This window comes from Cetorhinus maximus, chromosome 16 (genome assembly GCF_964194155.1).
Source record: "Cetorhinus maximus chromosome 16, sCetMax3.hap1.1, whole genome shotgun sequence".
NCBI classification, from domain to species: Eukaryota; Metazoa; Chordata; class Chondrichthyes; order Lamniformes; family Cetorhinidae; genus Cetorhinus; species Cetorhinus maximus.
In genome coordinates, this window is record NC_135894.1 from 60235216 (window position 1) to 60256703 (window position 21488).

The following is a 21488-nucleotide window of genomic DNA, read 5'->3' on the forward strand; positions in this document are numbered from 1 at the left end:
AGATAAGTGGCAGAAGGTGTAGGGGGGACATGAGGAAGAACTTTTTTATACAGAGGGTAGTGGGTGTCTGGAATTTGCTGCCCAAGTTGGTGGTAGAGGCAAAAACTCTAAACTCTTTTGAAAAGTACCTGGATCTGCACCTTAAGTACTGTAAGCTGCAGGGCTATGAGCCGGGTGCAGGAAGGTGGGATTAGAAAGGGCACCTGGGTGTCCTCGGGCTGGCATGGACAAGATGGGCCAAATGACCTCCTTCTGTGCTGTAACTTTTCTATGGTTTTATATGCATGTTAATGGTCCTTCTCCATAATATGGAACATCCTTCCTTAGCAACTTTCTAAGCGATGATGCTCTATCGGCAAAGATGGGAACCCACGGTGCTAAGAAGTTGAAAAATCCAAGGAATCTCTGCAAGTCCTCTTTGTCCTGGGGAGTAGGCATGTCTCGTACATCTTTGAGTTTGCCTGGATTAGGACAGATCCTGGAACTTGAATAGATAGAACTGAGAAACTTGATCGGACCTACATTCACCTGGTATTTCTTGCTGTTGAAGAACAGTCCTCCACAATGAGCTGCTGCCATCAGTGAGTGTAGATTTCAGTCATGGTTTTCTTTGGTTTTGCTCATCACCGTGATATCAGTGATGCTTATGCATCCAGGTATATTTTCTATAATCCTGTCAATATTCTGCTGGAACACATGCTGCCTGATGGATAAACCAAAGGGTAATCTCTGGAAGAAGTATTTTCTGAATGGGGTCCTGAAAGTAGTGACTTGTTTTGAAATCCCTCTGCCAAATGAACTGACCAATATCCATCTTTGGTGTACAACTTGGAGAAAAACCTTGCTCTTGTGAATTTGGGATTCAATTCCTCAAATATTGGAGTCTTGTGTGGGCATCTCTTTGAAGTGAGATTTAGACAACTTGGGTTTAAGCATACCCCAATTGTGCCATCTTTTTTCAGTAATCGCTTGATGGAACTGCACCGGTGATGTGCTGATGCATACAACTGATAATGCCGTTACACTCCATGTCATCCAACTTATGCTTTAGTTTTTCCTGTGTGTGCATACTGCACTTTCTAGCAGCGACGATCAACAGAATTGCATCTTCTCTGAGGTGTAGTACAGCATCATCTCTGAAGTTCCCCACGGTGTCGAATCTGTTTCGGGACATCTGTTGTAGGTCATGGACTGACTCAATGTGATTATCCTTGGCCTCTTCTGCTGTGATTGGTATCTTGGTGATCTCTTGTAGGGTCACAATGTTGAGTTCCATACACGCTGGTAACCCTGTTACTGCTGGTCCACTCATGTCCATCAGGTGGAATACTCATGGTTTCCATGCAGATTTGCTGCAGCTACATTTCAATGTCAATGTACCTATGCAGTTAGTTTGTCTGTCATGGGTTGTACCATTGACTTCCAATGATCCAGATACATATCCTTCAGGATTCTGACTGGTAAGATATTCGCACTCGCTCCCGTATCAACTTGGACAGTGCCCGTGTGTTTGCTGCTTTTCTTTGGGTATATAATTGTAATAGTAACCAAAGCTTCCAACTGTTTGACTTCATTCACACATCGCGTCACATTCACAATGTGGAAAGCCTGCTCATTTTCCAGTTGAAAAAGCTTCCGCTTTAAATCTTCACCTTGGTCTGTCTAGCCGCTAATCTTGTGTACATTTTTGACTTATAAGAGTGGACCTCCAGGTATCACAAGGTACTTTCGAGTCCACCCTGTCCTGGGCTATGTTCTTCACCCCCAACCCTGCTCCCCTCCTCCATCAACACAGTGCCCTTCCAATACTCTCCCAGTGCATAAGTGGCTGTGGGAATCAATCTTTTGTGTCCCCGGTGACAGGCTCCTGTTGACCAAAATCTCATTCCCAGCATCAATTCTGCTAGGGCTTCCAATCAGGTTCAGTTGGTATGCTGATGAGGCTGGGAAAATAAAATATTCTAGGCCACATGTTGTGGGGGCAGCTGGATAGGTTGCTACCCACTTCAGCACCCCGCATATACAACTCTTGCCAGCAGATAAAATTCAGGCTTATATTTTCAGGGTTTTTTTGAGAGTGGATGTCTGTCATAGCACTGGAGAATGGCTAAAATGGTACTGACTTTCAATTAGTGAAATGGAGCTAACCAAAGAAAATGCAGACCATAGTTTAGCACCTGTTTCAGGGAAAAATTTTGTATCTTTCATTGAAGATGAAATTACTGGTATCTAACTGAAGGAAAATTAATTTGAAGTCCACATTGTCTGGCACCTTTCCAAATCCTAAAACTTTCATGTTCAGATCTCAGGTTGAGCATTGAGTAATTTGCTCACCTACAATAACTTCAATCTCCATCTTAATTCTCCTTCAATCCCTCTCCTGTTATTTCTCTACCCTCTTGCTTAACCCTCACCTTCCATATCAATTTCCACACCAACACCCAAGTCTATTCTGCTTCCTGGACCTAGCAATCCCATGTGGGCTTACTATATTCAAGGCCTTGATCTCTGATATGACCATCTGCAACAAGTTTCTGTTTTCATAATTATTCACATCCCATCTATCTATTTCCAAATTAACCATGTAGCTTTCAGCCACTAAAAAAAATCCTACTCTGAGCACAATCATCAATTCAGTCTCTAACTTCTACTCCCCCTCATCTAACCTGAATTGATGATGATACCAATGTTGTTAAACATTTCTACACAGACTTGAGCATTTACATTTTACTTGAATTAAGCTAATCAATTTACAAGTGCTGGAGGTGTTTCACATGCATTGTGTGTGTTGATTTAAGTCCTTCATATAGTACATCACACATTAAATCTATTTTGATACACTAATGTTGTCTGTAACAGAGAAAAAACACAAATAATTCAATTTTTCATTAATTTGAATAAGGTATTCCAGCATACAAATTCATTGAAATATAAATTGGATCTGCAGTTGCTTTCTTAAGCTGTCAATGGTATAATATTGCACCAAAGAGGTTCTTTCTGGTCGCCTATGACTGTAACCTTGAACAAGTGGCCATTCATTTTGGTTCAAAACTGGTTGCACGACTGACTGCAGCATAATACACACACACACACACGTGCATATTAATTAGAGATTCCAGCATTCAACTAATTTATTTTTGGTTGCATGAACATTTCAAATCAAGATACAAAACGACCGTCTTGCTCTACAAGTCACGTATGTCACTATATTAGTAGAATATTAGTAGTTTCTCTAAATCAAATAGTAGTTTGTGGCAATTTGTTTCAAATGCCTTATTTTGAAAAATGAACCCAAATTAAGATGAGGAAGGAAACTCCTTTTCTTAAATCAGTACATCGATTCATTTTGTTTGCATTAAAACATAATCCATCTTTAAAAACTTGTAGGCATTTTAGTAAAAGCAACAGAATGTAAATGTTAATTGAATAAAGATTTTAAAAGCTTGTCATCTAGCTTTCTTTAAATACTTTTAAAAATTCAAATGAGTTTAAACTGCAAGAATCTAACGAACAATATTCCACTAATTCAACAGCTGAATAATACTGACATATCCAGATAAATAGAGTACAGTGCACATGCTCAGGCTAGCCTCTGAATTCAGCTAACAATGTAATCTCTAAACAAACACATCATGTATCTTTATACATTTTACCTTGTAAATCTGTAGCAGCGTATCAGTCCATGCACGTTTGCTTATAGACTCAAACATATCATCACCCAGGCTAAAAATTTCAGTGCTTTCAGGGCTCTGTGAACAATTCTAAATAGGCAAAATGTAATTTTGGTTACAGTGCTGTCCATTTAGTACTTATTAAGCACAACACTCTACATTATTGCAAGTAGGACTGTATTTCCGGCCTTCCATAGGTAAAGAACTAAGAAACACCCCAGGTGGCTTTATTTTTGAGATAATGTGGCAAAGGTAGGTATTGATACCAGAGAATACTAAAAACAGCTTGGAGTGGCATTACAAACATGTAATTTGTAATATGCTTATTAGTATGTGGAACACATAACTAAAAGAGAAACAAGTTTGTTGAAAAAAATAGTTTATGCACTTTTCCTTAATCCAAACAGCAGAAATCACCCAAAAGGCACCCATAAGGGAATATCCAGATTCTTGATCTTAATACAATGTGGATAATGTTAATGATGACAGACTGCCTGATTAGCAGAGTCTTTAATGCAGAGTTCTTCGCTAACTCAACACCAATTTTGGACAGAATGATAGGGTTTTGTTGTTAATATTCAAAAGCTATTTTGTGATGTTGATCATATTGCCCTGTCATATGTTACTTCACCTTTCCTAAGACACAACATGAAAAGTATTGCTATAATACAGCATGGGAGAGAGGTGGTATACCAATGCTCTAATGATTTAGCATCATTATTCAAAATATGTAACAGGGCATTATATCCTTCCTTCATCCATTTGTAACCTGGGTTAGTAAAAATTTTGCATGAAGGATATTAATGAATCAAAAAGAAAATATGAAAAACCAATAATGAAGTTTATATTTTGTGAATAATAAGATGACAATAAGAACTACACCCAAGATATTAATCTATCATTTCTCATTGTACAAATGCCCATGAACCTGCTGTGTATTTTAAGATGAATTATTTTACCTGGGCTTTCCTGATTAGTGCAGGGAAAGTTTTCCTGTTTCTGTTCCTGGGTATATTGGGTTGACTGGCCACAGAAGACAGTGGAAATCTGGAAGGGAGGACTGCATGGATAAAAGGAAGCTTGGTCGAGGGTCATGCAATTCTTGCAGCCAAACTTCCCTCTGTCTGATGGACCTAGGCAATTTAATATACCATGGCCTCGGAACAGGAAAACCTCTCCCTACATCTTAATAAACTTTTTTTGCATTGGAAAATATATTACCAAACCCCCACAATCTTTAATTAACACTAAACTCCAGGTATATTCTAAATGTAAAACATAATTGATCACTATCATTCTTTTTCTAAATTGTAACCCCATAATTTGTAGAAATGAAACCCGAGTGCCAGCAAGTAAACTTTTTAGGAATTCCATGAATCAGTGATGGCTGATGGGAAGCTGTGATTTGGAGTGAATGTTCCACATCCTGGCAGCTGAATGTGCAGATTAGTGCCAATATGCATTAAAATCCAGTGAGGTCTAAGTGAAGATTATTTTTCTGCAAAGTTCAAGATTTTTGGAGATATGTTGAGGTTTCTGTTAAGCATGGTTGGATAGATATGAAAGCGATATATGCAGTAGAACATTAAAAAACGTGGACTGTTATCAAAAGTACTGGTGGGCATATTATCAGAATAGATATGCTCCAAGACATGATGAACTGTGATATTTGGTATACCAGTTAAAGTTAACACCATCAAAAATATAAAGTTACACTGCAATGTAATTTTACAAAATATATAACACTATGGTGTAATTGTTACCTTTTCTTAAAACAGAAACTGAGCATACAAATACAGTCATTAGGATAGTCTAATTTATATATTAATAAGAACAATTCCAAAATGTAGTAGAATGCAGTTACCCATAGGCAACAACTTGAATTTATATAGCGTCTTTAATGTAATAAAAGTCCCAAGGCACTTTACGAGCATTGTCAAAAAAAATGTAATAGAGAGTGTCAAATCAGGCCCAATAACCAAAACCTTAGGCAAAGAGGCAGGTTTTAAGCAGCATCTTAAAAGAGGAAAGAGAAGTCAAGAGACAGAGAGATTGAGGAAGGGAATTCCAGAGCTTAGGGTCTTGCCAGCTGAAGGCATGGGCAACAATAATGGAGGAATTAACATCAGGAGAGCTCAAGAGTCCAGAATTGACACAGGGCGAAAATCTTGGGCAGTGTAAAGCTGGAGGAAATCACAGAGATTGGGAGAGGTGAGGCCATGGAAAGGTATGAAAACAAGGATGAGGATTTTATAATCAAAGTGTTGCTTTGCTGGGAAGTGAAGGTAGATTGGTGAGCACAGGGGAAACGGGTGAGCAGAGCTTGATGTGAGTTAGGGTATAGACAGCAGAATTTTGAATGATCTCAAGTTTACGGATGGTAGAGCTGGGAGGTGTGTTGCAATAGTCAAGTCCACTGGAAAATCTAATATTTGTCGACCAGACATGGAAGATTCCTACCTGTAAATGGTTCCATTGTTTAAACTCTTCAGGTTCAAGTAGGAATTCAGGTTTCACATGAGCAAGGCAAGCTCCTTGTGCGCTGTGATTATACGTAATTAAAACACAGAAAAAACATGTTGTTCATTATGCCCAGAGACTGAAGATTACTTGTGTTTTCTGTTTTACACTAACTTGTGGTAAAACACCACATTATTTCTGGACAGCTCTATCACAATTATGAAACAAGAAAGTCCTAAGATAATAGATTTTAATATTCAATAGCCTGAAAATGTAACCCACCGCAACCTTAAGGTTGGAGTTGAAGCACGCTATTGGATAATTTCTACATTTGCCTGTGGTAATGACGTTCTGAAAACATTCAAACTCTCCTGAGCAAAAAAAAAGCTAGAAAGTTATCACCTTGAAGCTGATGTCTCTGACCTTGAGAATAATTAATTTAAGCAAAGACAAAAAAGAACTGGATTTTCTCTCCAAAGATGGGGAGTGGAAATATTTAGGTCTAGTAACTCATCAATTTCAGAACAAACGTTTGTCACTATCTATGCCTAAAGTAATTAAGGTAATCATTTCAACTTGGAAGAATCATAAGTTGCAGGAATAACAATTTGAAGCCAAGTTTAAGCTTTAAAGCCTGTAGATTTTATCTTTTTGTTCAAGTGACTGAGGCAAAACTGGCAACAACCAACTCTCCTAAGGAGGTGGTGATGGTTTATCTCCTTAAAGCACAGAAGTCCTTGTGGCGATGGTGCTCCAATGATACTGTTAGGGTAGGGATGTGTTGGATTTTGACTCAGCAACAGTGAAGGAAAACCAATGCACATCAAAGTCAGAAATGATTTGTGGCTAAGGGGGAAACTTCCTATTTATTCGTTCATGGGATATGAGCATCATTGGCAAAGACAGCATTTGTTGCCCTTCATTAGTTTTTCTTGATAAGGTGGTGGTAAGTTATCATCTTGAACCGCTGCTGTCCATGTTCAACCACAGTGCTGTTGGGAAGGGAGTTCAAGGATTTTGACCCAGTGACAGTAAAGGGACAATTATATAGTTCCAAGTCAAGATAGTGTGTGGTTTTGAGGGGAAAATTTCCCAAATATGGCCTGCCTTTATCAAGTCCGTGCTTTTCAAAATTCTCACTAATTTAATCACAAATTATTGATTCTAAAGAACCAATTTTAATCATGTGGTAGGTAGTTAAAACCAGCCTGCGCGACCTTTCTGCACCAATCCTAATGTCTTGCCATGGGCTACAAATTTAACCAGCTCTTCTGAGCAAGCTAGAAGGCTGGCTGCCATAAATGTGCAGATTAGGCTCTGAGGTGTCAGTGGAACCCAAAAACAACCACTGTCAGGTCAATCTGACAGGAAGAAGAACAGGGCCAATAAAAGACCAGTAAGGTAAGTAGAATTTTGTTTTTAGTTTTGTGGTCCAGGAAAACCTTGAGCCTCCCCTGCCCTGGGTTTCTCTCCCCATCCCTGGCCTGAGAGGTCCTCCAAGTGTTTGCCTGAATTCCAGGAGCCATTCCCTCCGGTCTCCAGTGCTGGCCTCCAGCACTCTAACCCTTGCTCTGACTTGCTGGCCAGCTATCATTTTCTGCCATGTTCAGGCAGAAGATTGGCATCATAGCCTAACATGGTCTACTAGAGCATTTGTTGTTTCAACTACTCAAGATAAGAAGATACAGCATAGTGATATTTGTTAAATCAAAGCCAAGATTTGGCGACAAGGTTCTCTGCTCAGCTCTTAAGTCTAGCTAGTTACTTAAATATTAAGCAAACAAAAGGCACATATTTTGACTCAGAGGCACAAAGGTTGGGAATTTTCCCTGTTTATGGGGTTTCCACAACATTTCCAGTGAAACTGCATAAGAATATAATAAATAGGAGCAGGAGTAAACCATTCAGACCCTCAAGTGTGCTCTGTCATTCAATACAATCATAGCTGATCTTCTACCTCAACTCCACCTTACCGCACTATCCCCATAACCATTAATTCCCTCAGTATTTAAAAATCTATGAATATTTGTCTTGAACATACTCAGCAGATGAGTTCTAGGGGAGAATTAAAAGTTTGAGTGAAGGAATTTTTCCTTTGTCTCAGACCTAAATGGCCAACCCTATTATTCTGAGACTGTGATGCCAACAAGACTAGAGGCAGTCCATTGAAAGGTCTGTTGGGCAAAATTTAATGCTCCCTATGAGGCTGGCTGGGAGGCTGGGGAGGCGTGTGTTTGGCAGGAAGGAATGAGATGGAGATTCCACTGCTTTCCTGCCTCCTTCCAATTAAGTTCAGGGTGGGAAGACTCAAGGATGGCCTACCCACTTGGAAGCTAATTGAAGTCCTTAGTGGCAATTAAAGGGCCTTACCCCGCCACCAATGGTATTTAACCAGCGACAGGTGGGGTCTTTGCCATGCAGGCCTAAGGCCAGGAATACCCTTAGGATCCCTCCTTAACAGACGCTTCATGCCTGATGGAGGTAGCTAATGAGAATGGAGTGGCCCAGAGTTACACCTCTCCCCTCTGACCTTCAAATCAAACCCTCTCCACCTCCCCCCTCACCGGGGCCTCCCTGTCTGGCTCTGGCGAACTTACCCCACCACTTTATTCCTGGTGCTCGATCACTGATCCTTTGCCTAGGCTGCACTACAGTACTGACAGTGGCCACTGCTAACACTGGTGTTGCAAGTACTGGAGAGCTGCCGGCTTCAGGGGTTTGGGGGGGGAATCCCCCCCACTCAAGAGTCAGGAAGCTAGATATGGTGCCCGATTAGGATTAAATCTCATGGCTTTCCAGAAACGGCTATGGCGGGATTGCCACTGGATTTCCTGCTGGTGGACAAGCCCCTGCCATTACCATTAAATTCTGCCAGCTATCGAACTTCTCTCTTCAAAAATGCTATCCGACCTGCTAAGTATTTCTAGCATTTTCAGTCTTTATTTCAGATTTCCAACATCCACAGTATTTTGCTTTTGTAGCAGTGGAGTGAGAGCAGCTATGAGAAATTCCTGCCTTATAGTCTCCTTATGAGGGATTCAGAACTTGAAAGGAAATTTAAAACCCAAAATTATAATGCCTTCAATTAGTAAAGCAAGCACATATTAATGTGGAAATATTTTCACTTACCTTAGGAAGGTGAGGAGTGTTGAATATTGCCATTGCAGCTGTAGTAAGCGTTCCATTGGGTCACTGAGCAATGGCTGCTTTCCAGTAAATCCTGGCAACCACTGGCCACTCAGGTGGTTCAGCATGTCATAAATTGTGTTTGTGTCTCTACCAATCTGCTTTGTGCTGCATTTAGAAGAAATTTTACTTTCAGATGCACAGTCATTCTGAAGTTGCCTTACTTCATTGTTACCACCAGTTTCCTATTTTAATCCATGGCTCTAAACTTACAACCCTTTAGATTATCCTAGCAGACCTCCTGTGATATTGCTTATCCTAAATCAGAAGATAGACTGTCTTAATTACCTATCATAAAGCAGGTAAGTTTAAAGGACCGATTGAAATTGACAGGCCAGGGAGAAGGTAAACGGATTTGCAGGTTGGGGGTGTTTGTTGGTCGGGTGGGGATGGAGGGAGGATTTCAGACGTCAGGAGGGGGTGTGGGGAGGTCGCACATTTGGGAGGGGTGGAGGTGGTCGGAATTTCGGGGGGTTTGGACATTGGGGGCGTGGGGGTCTGGTCGGCTCTCGGGGGTGAGTGGTCGGGTCGGGTTGGGAGTAAGAATCGGGGCCCCGAGGGGAGGGTGGGGTCAGCTGAGGAGTCCTGTGTGGGTGGAGGGAATCCATTGGGTGGAGGGGGGGGTGGCTGGTGGTTAGTCAGGGGTAGGGGAATCTCCTGGGGGAGTCATGGATGTTGGGGGAGTATCGGTCTAGGTCTTTACAATTGTTACCCAGAACTTAGAAGAGGTTTTAACTCTAACGTTTTCTGGGTAGCTTTTTTTTTATTCATTGGATGTGGGTGTCGCTGGCTAGGCCAGCATTTATTACCTATCCCTAACTGCCCTTGTTCAGAGGGCATTTAAGAGCCAACCGCATTGCTGTGGGTCTGGAGTCACATGTAGGTCAGGCCAGGCAAGGACAGCAGATTTCCTTCCCTAAAGGGCATTAGTGAACCAGATGGTTTTTTATAACAATCGACAATGGTTTCATGGTCATCATTAGACTTTTAATTCCAGATTTTTATTGAATTCAAATTCCACCATCTGCCATGGCAGGATTTGAACCCAGGTCCCAGAGCATTACCCTGGGTCTCTGGATTACTAGTCCAGCAACAAAACCACTATGCCATCGCCTCCCCTGCAACCCTATTGCTGCAACCCTGTCAGAACTATTCGAAGTTCGCGTTTTAAATCGCACTTTCGGATGGTTCCCAGTGCAGTTCAATTGCCCAGAAGTGTGCACTTCTGGGCAATTGCTGTGCAAATACTTACCTATGAAGTTCCGAGAGGGTTTCCCCAGCTCATCTTTGGGGTACCCCCCCCACCGCCCACCCGCCGCCAATCCGCACTGGGGAGCTTGCAAGTTACGGCTCTATAAAAACGTGTGGTTTTCAGACATCACTGGTTTCCGGGTAGCTGGTTTTGAGGTACTCTGCTTGTATTATACTTATAAAGATTAGAAAAAGAGGTCTTTCGTCCTGTAAATATCTAACTTTTGGTCTCGTTTTCTTTGTCTTTGCCTTCCGTTATTTTAATCTTTCTGTCTCTTCCTCTTAGTACCTTGTACATGCTTCTGCTTTTATCTTTACCTCTAGGTTTGTCTCCAACTCCTTCTCATTTTCTCACCTTTTGCATACGTCTCTCCTTATCTGCGTTCCCTCTATTCTGTATGCCTTTGACATTTTTTTCTGCATGTTTCTTTTCTGCATGTCACACTCCATGAACGTCAAGGATCAACTAACTGATGCTGAGCTGTCCAAATGAAGAGGTGATGGATGAAAGGGACTTAGAGTGATTTAGAGAATAGGCAGCAAAGTTTGGGATGACCTCAGTTTACAGAGAATAGAACATGGGAGGCTGGCTAGGAGCAAGTCAAGTTTAAAGGCATGGATGGAGGTTTCAGGAGCAGATGAGTTGCTAGGGAATGGAAGCAATGCCGTCTGTCTTCTCAATATTTAATTTTATAAAAAGTACAAGTTTTATATTTTATAAATAGAGGAGCAGGATGCAAAAGCAAGGAAGTTAGGTTAAAACATTACAAATAATTGGTTAGGCTTCAATTCTGGACACCAGATTTTGGAAGGATGTCAAGACCTTGGAGATGGTGCAGAGGAAATTTACTAGAATGGTACCAGGGATTGGGGACTCCAGTAATACAGACAGAATGGAGAAACTGGGTTTGTTCTCCTGAGAGCAGAGAAGGTTAGGAGGAGATTTACTCCAGGTATTCAAAATTATGAGGAGTTTTGATAGAGTGAATAGGGAGAAATTGTTTCCACTGGCAAGGGAATCGATAACCAGTGGACACAGATTTTAAGACAACTGACAAAAGAATCAGAGATGGGAGCATTTTAATGCACTTTCAATGAGCAAGCACAGACACTTTCAATGCTGTATCATTCTCTAAACAACTTTCATTTATATAGTGTGCTTACTCCTGTAGCATTGTGCTAAGCTAAATTAATACAAATAGTTGAGACTCAAATTCCCTCAGATGACTGTTTGCACTGATGTCAGCTCTTGTGACATTTTCAAGCTAGTACTCCATCTTCAGGTGGCAGCTTTGGCTAAGTGGTAGTACGTTTACCTCTGAGCCAGAAGATTGTGGGTTCAAACTTAAAGCTGAATTTTCCTGGTTCCATGAAGACAGGTTTGGCATGCAGGCAATAGAGCAATTAAGGACCCACCATGGGCCAGTTTGCACCATGGAGGCCAGCATCTCAATCGATTTAGCAAGCCAAGAGCTGGAGGTTCCATGCACCAATAACAGGGCCATGGGGATGAAAGGCCAGAGACCCATCAAATAAAGCCCTGTTGAGGGATTTCCCCTCCAACCCGATGGCTCTACTGATTATGGGCATCTTTAATTGATCACTTCTGGGCAGGTAGCCGAGGGTGCATCCATGTTGACGTGTCCTAACCTTACGCTCACCTGTCTGCCTCAGTAGGATGGCAAGCACAAAGGTGGCCAATAATGAGGCCACACCCCAAAAGGTTGCCCTGATGACAGGAGTGGTCTCATGATCTGATATGGGCCCAACTTTGTGGTCCTGACACCATCAGAAAATCCAGCCCATAATCTAGGCTGACATCTCAGTGCACTATTTGACATGCAGCCTTTTAGATGAGATGCAGGTCTTGTCTTCCCTCTCATGTGGTTGTCAAATATCCCATGGCACTAAACAAAGAAGAGCAGGGTGGCATCCTGACCACCATTTATCCCTCAGTCTACATCACTTATCTGGTCATATATTTAATTGCAGTTCATGGAATCTTGCTTTGTGCAAATAGGCTACCTCATTTCCTTACACTGCACCAGTGAATTCTTCATTGGCTGTGAAATGCTTTGGGACATCCTTATGTGGTGAAATGTGCTTTATAAAATCATGTTCTTTCTTGCTCAAAGTTTAAACAAAAATATCCAAATATTGATCATATTATTGAAAAAACATAGTTCTTTATAACCACTTGATTTTATCATTTGCTGTACTTACCTTCTCAGTGACTCTGGGATAGAAATAGGATTCATACCATTCGAAAAACCAAAGAGGGTGAACCAAGTCTGTACAGTAGTTAGAACCTTTAGATTGAAAATATTTTCGGTAATATTCTCGGCAGAAAACAACAGCTCTCTCAAATTGTTCTTTATGCCTAAAACATCATCTTCGTCTTCTGGATCCTTCTTTCCTACTTTGGAATCTCCACTTTCATAAGTATCTGCAATAAAGAAGATATGAATTTCAAGTGCCCACAAAATGAAGATGTTTACTTCACAATAAGGAAAAATATTCTTTTTTAAGAAAGCAGAAGTTAGTTTTGCAAATGCAGCTTAACTGATTTAGTATGCAACCATCATGAAATACTAAATTTAAATTCAGTGCCTCCTTTCACAAGCCAAGGAAAAATAGAATAATTTTAAACTGCAGATCATATATAAGAGCAACAATGCCAAGCACCAATGGTTAACGATAAAAATAACTAAAATTAGCATAACCAGAAAGTTGACATCAATAAAAATGAAAGAAAATGGACAGGATTATGCTTAATGACTGAACAAATGCTCAAAAAATCTCATGCTCAATCCGACCACTGACTAAATTTAAGAATATGCACAATATCGGGATGGGTGAATAAATCGAAAACTTCCAGATACTGAACATTCCTCTTTTCAAATCATGAGTTTTGTGACATGTGGAAAGCTGTTTATGATCCTGTCATTTTTATCACAGTACTTCAGGAGCATGTTGGTGACTAAGGCCTAATCATGAATAAAGTTGGCATATATAATAAATTAGATAAAATGTCAGTGGTTTTCTTAATGAACCATCTTATGCCATCATAAAATACAGTAACATTCAATGCAAGACAACTTCATACTTCCCCAAGTCTCTGTTAATAGCTAATGAATGGCAGGATTGTGGTCCTATATTTTTTTTAAAAGCCTAAGAGAGGTAGAAGGTGTATACTTTATCCACATTTTCTCAGGAACCAGTGTCCCTCCAATAAGGATCCTAGTGATGTCTCAGCTGCCTCTTCTCAATTGCGTCTCTCCTACCCCCGCCAGTTATTTGCTCTGCAGCCAGAGCAAATTATGAAAATAGTTATGAATAGTTATGAAATGGTTATGAAAATACACAACTTGCAGTTCTAGCGGTTATTTTCGACTGCCAGCACCCCCAATGCTGCTTAGCTAGAATGGGCAGTATCAATGGGAAGACTTCTAATCAACACGGGACACTGCAGATGCAACTCCAGAATCTGCCTGCCCCATGCAACCAGAAAATACAACGTGTGTCCTCCACTGGGTAGGGTGAGAGGGGTTCCCCAGGCCCAATCCTTGGTCTTAGCCATGTCCCATTTGGATACCTGTGTAAGGGGCCGATCAAATTTTACCATTCTTTGTCAGTCCAGGTCAAACACGAAATCGAAAGTTAGACAAGTTTATAGTCAATATATGAGTAGAAAGAAGGCAGTTTCACCTGCAATAGATTCTTCAAACAAAGAGGTGGAAGGAGAGAATTTTGTGATAGTGGATGTACTGTGTGAGGAAGCTGCAGGGGTATAATAGGGCTGTAGAAGGACTTTTCCAATGCTGTCATATTTGCTTGAATTATTTCCTGCAAAGAACACAAAACATTATTAGCAACAGCTTATTCATTGTTTATTCTAGCATCAGGAAGAGCTCACAGTTTACTTGGGGGTTGGAAATTTGGCATTATTGAGTCCATCCTGATTAGTGCAAGATAAAAAGCTTCAACAGTGTCTCTTTTTTTTAAAGAAATACTCAAGTTCTGTACTATCAAGTGACTATTTTCTGTAATGGTTTGATAGGCCATTTCAGATGACAGTTAAGAGTCAATCACATTGCTTAGGGTCTGGAGTCACATAAAGGCCAGGTTTCCTTCACTGAAGGGTATTAGTGAACTAGAGAGGTTTTTCATGACAATCCGGAAGTTCACGATCATCATTAATGAGATTAGCTTTTTATTTCAGATGTACTAACTAATTGAATTAAAATTCCTCTAGCCACCATGGTAGGATTTGAAATCATGTCCCCAGAGCATTAGTGCAGGCTTTTTCCTCACTGGCCAGTAGCATTACAACTATGCTACCATCCCCTGAGTTATTGGATTTGGTAAAGAGATTTGCTGAATCCTCAGAGGGAGGGAAGAGGATTACATGACCTGTCCACACAAAGCTTGCAATAGGTGTGGGGTCAAAAGAATGTCAGGCAGATAGAATAGAGGCAGCAGGGGCAGCAAGCTTTACACAATGCCTTCTCCAAATTGGAGCCAGGTTCATCAATGTTCATTGACAGTGACAGGAGGCTGCCTGGAATACCAGCCAATGCACCCAGCATCTCAATGTAAATCCAAATCCAGGTGCAGATTCCAGTTCTACACTTGTCTCTGAGGGATGTGCAATGCTAGTATCTAGCTGGTGGCTGCAAGTGTTAGATCAATGATGAGGCCTTTTCATCAGTGTTGTGCTGTTGCTCTTCCCCTTCTTCCTGGTGTTACTGTGGGTGGGCAGAGAGTTCTTAGGTGAAAGAAATAAATCAGAAAAGGGAAGGTTGGGGTGCAGGAACAGGGTTTGAGAGGAGAGCAAGAGGTCCATGTCACACTATATACAGCGCACTCATTCTGCCAGGTAGCATCATGAGGGTAAGCTGGATATTGAAAAGGGCCTTAAGGTACAAAAATACCATTATTATTAATGTTCTCAGCAATGCCCAGATGTCATTGGCTATGTCCCAGCCAGCCTCATGATGCTGAAGCCCATTTCCTTCGGGTTCAGGAGATGCTAGACGCCCCTAGCCAAGCTGTTCCAGTACAGTTACAACACTGGCATCTACCCGGCAATGTGGCAAATTGTCCAGGTATACCCTGTACACAAAAAGCAGGACAAATCCAACCCAGCAATTAGCGCCCCATCAGTCTACTCTCCATCATCAATAAAGTGATGGAAGGGGTCATCAACAGTTCTATCAAGTGGCACTTGCTTAGCAATAGGCTCAGTGATGCTCATTTTGGGTTCTGCCAAAGCTCCTGACCTCATTGCAGCCTTGGTCAAATCATGGACAAAAGAGATGAACTCCAGAGGTGAGGTGAGAGTGACTGCCCTTGACACCAAAGCAGCATTTGACCGAGTGTAGCGTCAAGGTGCCCTAGCAAAACTGGAGTCAATGGCAATCAGGGAGGAAACTCTCCACTGGTTGGAGTCATACCTAACACAAAGGAAGACAGTTGTTGTTGGAGGTCAATCATCTCAGTTCCAGGACATCACTGCAAGAGTTCCTCAGGGTAGTGTTCTAGGCCCAACCATCTTCAGCTGCTTCATCAATAACTTTCCTTCCATCTTAAGGTCAGAAGTGAGGATGTTCGCTAATGACTGCACAATGTTCAGCACCATTCCCGACTCCTCAGATACTGAAGCAATCCATGTCCAAATGCAGCAAGAGATGGACGCTATCCAGACTTGGGCTGACTTGTGGCAAGTAGCATTTGCCACTCAAGTGCCAGGCAATGACCATCTCCAACAAGAGAGAATCTAACCATCCGCCCTTGACATTCAATGGCATTATCATCACTGAATCCCCCACTATCAACATTCTGGGGGTTACTATTGGCCAGAAACTGGACTAGCCATATAAATATTGTGGCTACAAGCGCAGGTCAGAGGCTAGGAATCCTGTGGTGAGTAACTCACCTCCTGACTTCCCAAAGCCTGTCCACCAACAAGGCACAAGTCAGGAGTGTGATGGAATGCTCCCCACTTGCTTGGGTGAGTGCAGTTCCAACAACGCTCAAGAAGTTTGGCACCATCCAGGACAAAGCAGTTGATTGGCATCCCATCCACAAACACTCACTCCCTCCACTACCGCCAGCAGTGTGTACCATTTACCAGATGCACTGCAGGAACTCACCAAGGCTCCTTAGGCAGCACCTTCCAAACCCACGATCACTACCATCTAGAAGGACAAGGGTTGCAGACACATGGGAACACTACCATCTGGAAGTTCCCCTCCAAGCCAGTCACAATCCTGACTTGGAAAAATATCACCATTTCTTCACTGTCACTGGGTCAAAATCCTGGAACTCCCTTCCTCACAGCACTGTGAGTGTACCTGCACCACATGGACTGCAGCAGTTCAAGAAAGCAGCTCACCACCACCTTCTCAAGGGCAATTAGGGATAGGGCAATAAATGCTGACTTAGCCAGCGATGCCCACATCTCGTGAATGAATAAAAAAAAAGGATTCCTGGTCCCCACCGATTCTGCTCTGCTCCCTCCTATTTTATACCTCCGTGTCCTGCAACAGAGAGGACACAATATCAGTGATTGTGTTGCATTGTGTTTGGGTGATGTGCCTGCCACAGCTGAATACCTTGAGGTATGTGGAGGCAGCAGGAGCTGGATATGAGGCTGGCATTGTTGAAATATGTGTGATGCTGATAGCTCGGTGCTAGTGGTGTGGCCCATTGAGCAGCATCAGAGGCTTGTACTCTGTTGGTTGGAGATGTGAAAATGCATCCATTGACCTAAACCACACATGTGAAGTCATTAAATTTCTTGTGCCACTGCTGCCAGTTCTTCAGGGTCAAACGGCAGGAATTGACCTCCCTGGTCATTGCTTCAAATCCCTTCTGAGAGTTGTCCTTGATGGCCTGGCCCCCAACATAACCATGGCATTGCTCTTTTGGTCCAGCACTATTAAGGCCTCCAGCACTGCAACCAGTGTTGGTGCCCTCAGTCTGCTCAGTATTTCATTTTTCTTCCTCAGATTGCAGCAAAGGCATTCAGCTTCCTGTGATTCAGTGCTGCATCCCTTTACAAGGGAGACACTACCTTTAATAGACTCATACATTTACAGCACAGAAGGAGGCCATTTGGCCCATCGTGCCCACACCGGTCAACAGAGATCTGATTACACTAATCCCATTTTCCAGCGTTTGGCCCATAGCCCCGAAGGCTATGGCAACACGTGAATATCTAATTACTTCTTAAATGTTATGAGAGTTTCTGACTCAACCACCGTTTCAGACAGTGAGTTCCAGACTCCCACCACTCTCTGGGTGAAAACATTTCTCCTCAATTCCCCTCTTAGCCTTCTACCTCTTAAGAAGAACAGTTTGGCTGTACCATTTGCCATGTGCGCATAATGCGGCCTCCCTCCAGGCCTTTGTGTCAAAATCCTGGAACTCCCTTCCTAACAGCACTGTGGATGTTCCTACAACATATGGACTGCAATGGTTCAAGAAGGTAGCACATCACCACCTTCTCAAGGGCAATTAGGAATGGGCAATAAATGCTGGCCTAGCCAGTGATGCCCACATCCCATGGACAAATAAATAAAAAGAAAACAGGGGTGGGCGGGTCATGAATCACCAGCCCCAATCTCAAAAATCTGCATGGACAAATTTCTAGCACCACTTCCAGAACTTTCCATTTTTGTTCATTTGCTACTGCACATTTCTTTTGTGTAGCTGATGGATTGATTGCAATGGACATAGATTGATATATAATTTTTAACATAGTTAGTTAAAGTGTTGGAATTATCAAAGGTTGATCTTTATCAATGCTGTTCAGAACTTTTCTGGGTTGTAATCTCTGAAATTACTTGAGTAACATATTTTGTTGGAAACAATACAGATGTAAAACATCCTGATATCAAAGAGGGAGATATAAAAGTGACATAAACATGGTTTGCGGAATGTATTAACTCATGGGAAATAATGGAATAGTTGATTTTCTCACTTGTTATGTAAAAGCAGTAACTTTATAATATTGCACCATATTAAATTATCAAGGTATAGATCAATAATTACATGAAGTTAAATTTGAGTTCCATAAAGAGAATATACTGTTTCAAGAGATACTTATGTTGAAATGTCTAAGACAATTTAATTTAACAAGAAGCAAAATACTGCTTATGCTGGAATCATAAATGACAACAGGACATGCTGAAAACACTCAGCAGGTCAGGCAACATTGAAGAAAGATAACTAAAGTTGTGACCTTTCATCAGAACAGTAATTTAATTTAACTCTAATACCATTAAAAACTCACCAGCTTGTTTTTCCTGAAACTTCTGTGTCCATCTTTTTCATGCCTTCAGCTACCAAGGCCCTAAGCTTTGGAATTCTCTCCCTAAACCTCTCCACTTCTCTATCTCTTTTCCCTCCTTTAAAGTACCCCACAAAACCTAGCCCATTGACCAAGCTTTTGGTCATGAGGCCTAATATCTCCTTATGCAGCTGGCTGTCAAATTTACTTTCATAACACTCTTGGGATGTTTTGCTTTGTTAAAGGTGCTATATAAATAGAAGTTGCTATTGTTTAAGTAATGTATCATAACAAAATAAGAGCAAGTGCTTTTGATTGCAGTTATCGTCAAGGATAAGCATGGTGTGTGAACAAGTCACAAGCAAGGACAACTTGAAAAATAAAATAAAACCAAGTTTTGTCCTAATAAAATTAGGTGTGCACATCCTATACAATCTTTGTAACCAATATGCATAAAGTAGGTATACAGAATTTGCAGAGCACTTAAATATGTTCATATGTTTTTGCTTCAGCCTAATTTAAATTGTATTTTAAATCAACTACAATCAAATAATTTCATACTATAAAAGTGTAATTTTATGAACACTTACCAGTTTTGAGGACAATTTGTTGGTCTGTATTGTGAAGGGCTATATATCTATATGTAGTCAACAGGCAATTATCTGCAGATGCTGAGATTGGTAACTTGAACCTATGCCAGGACAATGGTACAGTTTATCACCAGCATTATGCAATAAATGAAACTGTTAAAAGAAAACTTTTAATAATTAGGCCTGCACTTCTTATCCAACTTGAGTAAAGCACTTTCACACAAATCTGTAACTGCTCCCAAAAGGTTATAGATGATGCAATGGAAATTTTAAATGCGAGATGTTTCTTAGGTAAAGGTATTAAGGAATATGAAGCAAATCTAGGTAAATGGAGATGAGGTATAGATTTAGCTTTTATCTACCTGAATGGTAGAACAGATTTGAGGGACTGAACATCCTACTCCTGTTCTTGTAAATCTATGTACTGTGAATTAGTGTCTTCCTATGTTTCACAGACATCTGACAGACTGGCCCTAAATGGTTATAAAGGAAGTGTATGGGGACTACAGGATAGCACTGCAGACATTACATTCCAAATAATCTGCCAAATACCCACAATACCCAGCCCCTCTCTCCTTCTCCCACCACCACTGCCCACCCATTCCCAGGAGATGCAATAGCCATTTTGCAAAGCCATCAGCAGAGGTTTGATATCTGGAGCAGTTTTGAGACAATAACATTCAGGCTTGGGCAACCTTCAAGTTATTTATTCTTTGAAGTATTTGCTAAGAAATGAAATAAATTTCCTCCTGTACACATTCCACTTCTGTATTCGAGTTGAGGGAATCCTAAAGCAGAACAGGTTTGATTGACTGAAACAAGAGAGTAAAATTCACAAAGCTAAACAATACAAAGAGGTCCTGTCATCCAAAAATTGATATGGGATCTGTTCTTCATATATGACTTCTTTGAAGTCCATTCAACTTTTATAATTACCACGAAATACAGCAGAGTCCATATAAGTGATAGGTATATGCAAATCTAACAGAGACACCCAAATTGTTTCTTAATAGTTCCATTTTGTAAAGTAAAGAAAGTGTTTTATTACTATTTCATTTCCTGAAACAATGTTTCCTTTATCATTTAATTTACGTACATTAAATCCAACAACTCTTACACATTAGTGCACTTCAAAATTTATCTACACACTGACATTTGTTACCTTTTCTTGTCCTGATCAATGAATGTGACATCGGTTGACATTGAAATTGGGTGGATTGAACAGAAGGTAATGCGGCATGTTATGCTTTTGATGGTCTCACTCTGAAACGGCAAACACGAGCCTTCAGGGAACTGACAAGACAAAGGCTTAATCCAATTCCCATCTTGAGTTTCCACTTCTGGGGTTTCAGTTTGGAGTGTGCAGTCACTGGAACCAAATCAACTTTTTTAATTTTGCAATATTAACGGATTCCACAGGCAATAAATGATCATTTTCCTTTAAGATATATGTCATAAGCTCTTTAACATTTCTGACTAAATTATTTCAATGGGTGAGTTAAAGTAAGTTGACTCAGAGCTAAGCAGCAGGAATAATAAATACAGTGCTCAACTTGTTTATCTGAGTTTAGAAGTACTTCAATGACTATAAAATGCTTTGGAATATCCAAGGTCATGAAATTCATACAAATTCAAATTTGATAACCTTAGAATATATAGACATGCTTACTGAGGATATTTCCCTCTCACTTCAACATAATTATTCAATTGTCCAACAAATAACACGTTAGTTATCTTGGTGAGCTCAAAATATATTTCCTTTCACTGACATACTGGAAGGAGAGATAGCAGTCGATTTCAAGATCATAATCCAAACATGGAATTCAGAAAAGCAGAAGTAAAGCATAAAGCTTCAGAAGCTGAACCCTGACACAGGAATTGTGATCCATAATTTTTTAACAAACTTCTATTTGTTGCTGACTGCAGTCATCAGGCAAGTTATGGCAGGGAGTGATCAGGAGAGAAGAGGCAACCGGGAAAGCAGGAGGACAATTGGGTGAGATGAAAGTGATTGAGGGTTGGGGGAGTAATTGG

The 21488-nt window shown here is 40.9% G+C and overlaps 1 protein-coding gene across 1 annotated transcript in view; it reads right to left on the minus strand.

Moving 5' to 3' along the window:
- Positions 1-21488, minus strand: part of LOC144691873 (cilia- and flagella-associated protein 47-like) — a 647761-nt gene that overhangs the window by 482178 nt on the left and 144095 nt on the right. The window contains exons 23-29 of the mRNA XM_078560450.1: positions 20617-20823; positions 19455-19555; positions 14337-14414; positions 12792-13014; positions 9261-9425; positions 6132-6213; positions 3654-3761 (exon numbers count right to left, since the gene is read on the minus strand). Of these exons, the coding sequence (XP_078416576.1) occupies positions 3654-3761; positions 6132-6213; positions 9261-9425; positions 12792-13014; positions 14337-14414; positions 19455-19555; positions 20617-20823 (964 nt within the window). The remainder of the gene's footprint in view (positions 1-3653; positions 3762-6131; positions 6214-9260; positions 9426-12791; positions 13015-14336; positions 14415-19454; positions 19556-20616; positions 20824-21488) is intronic.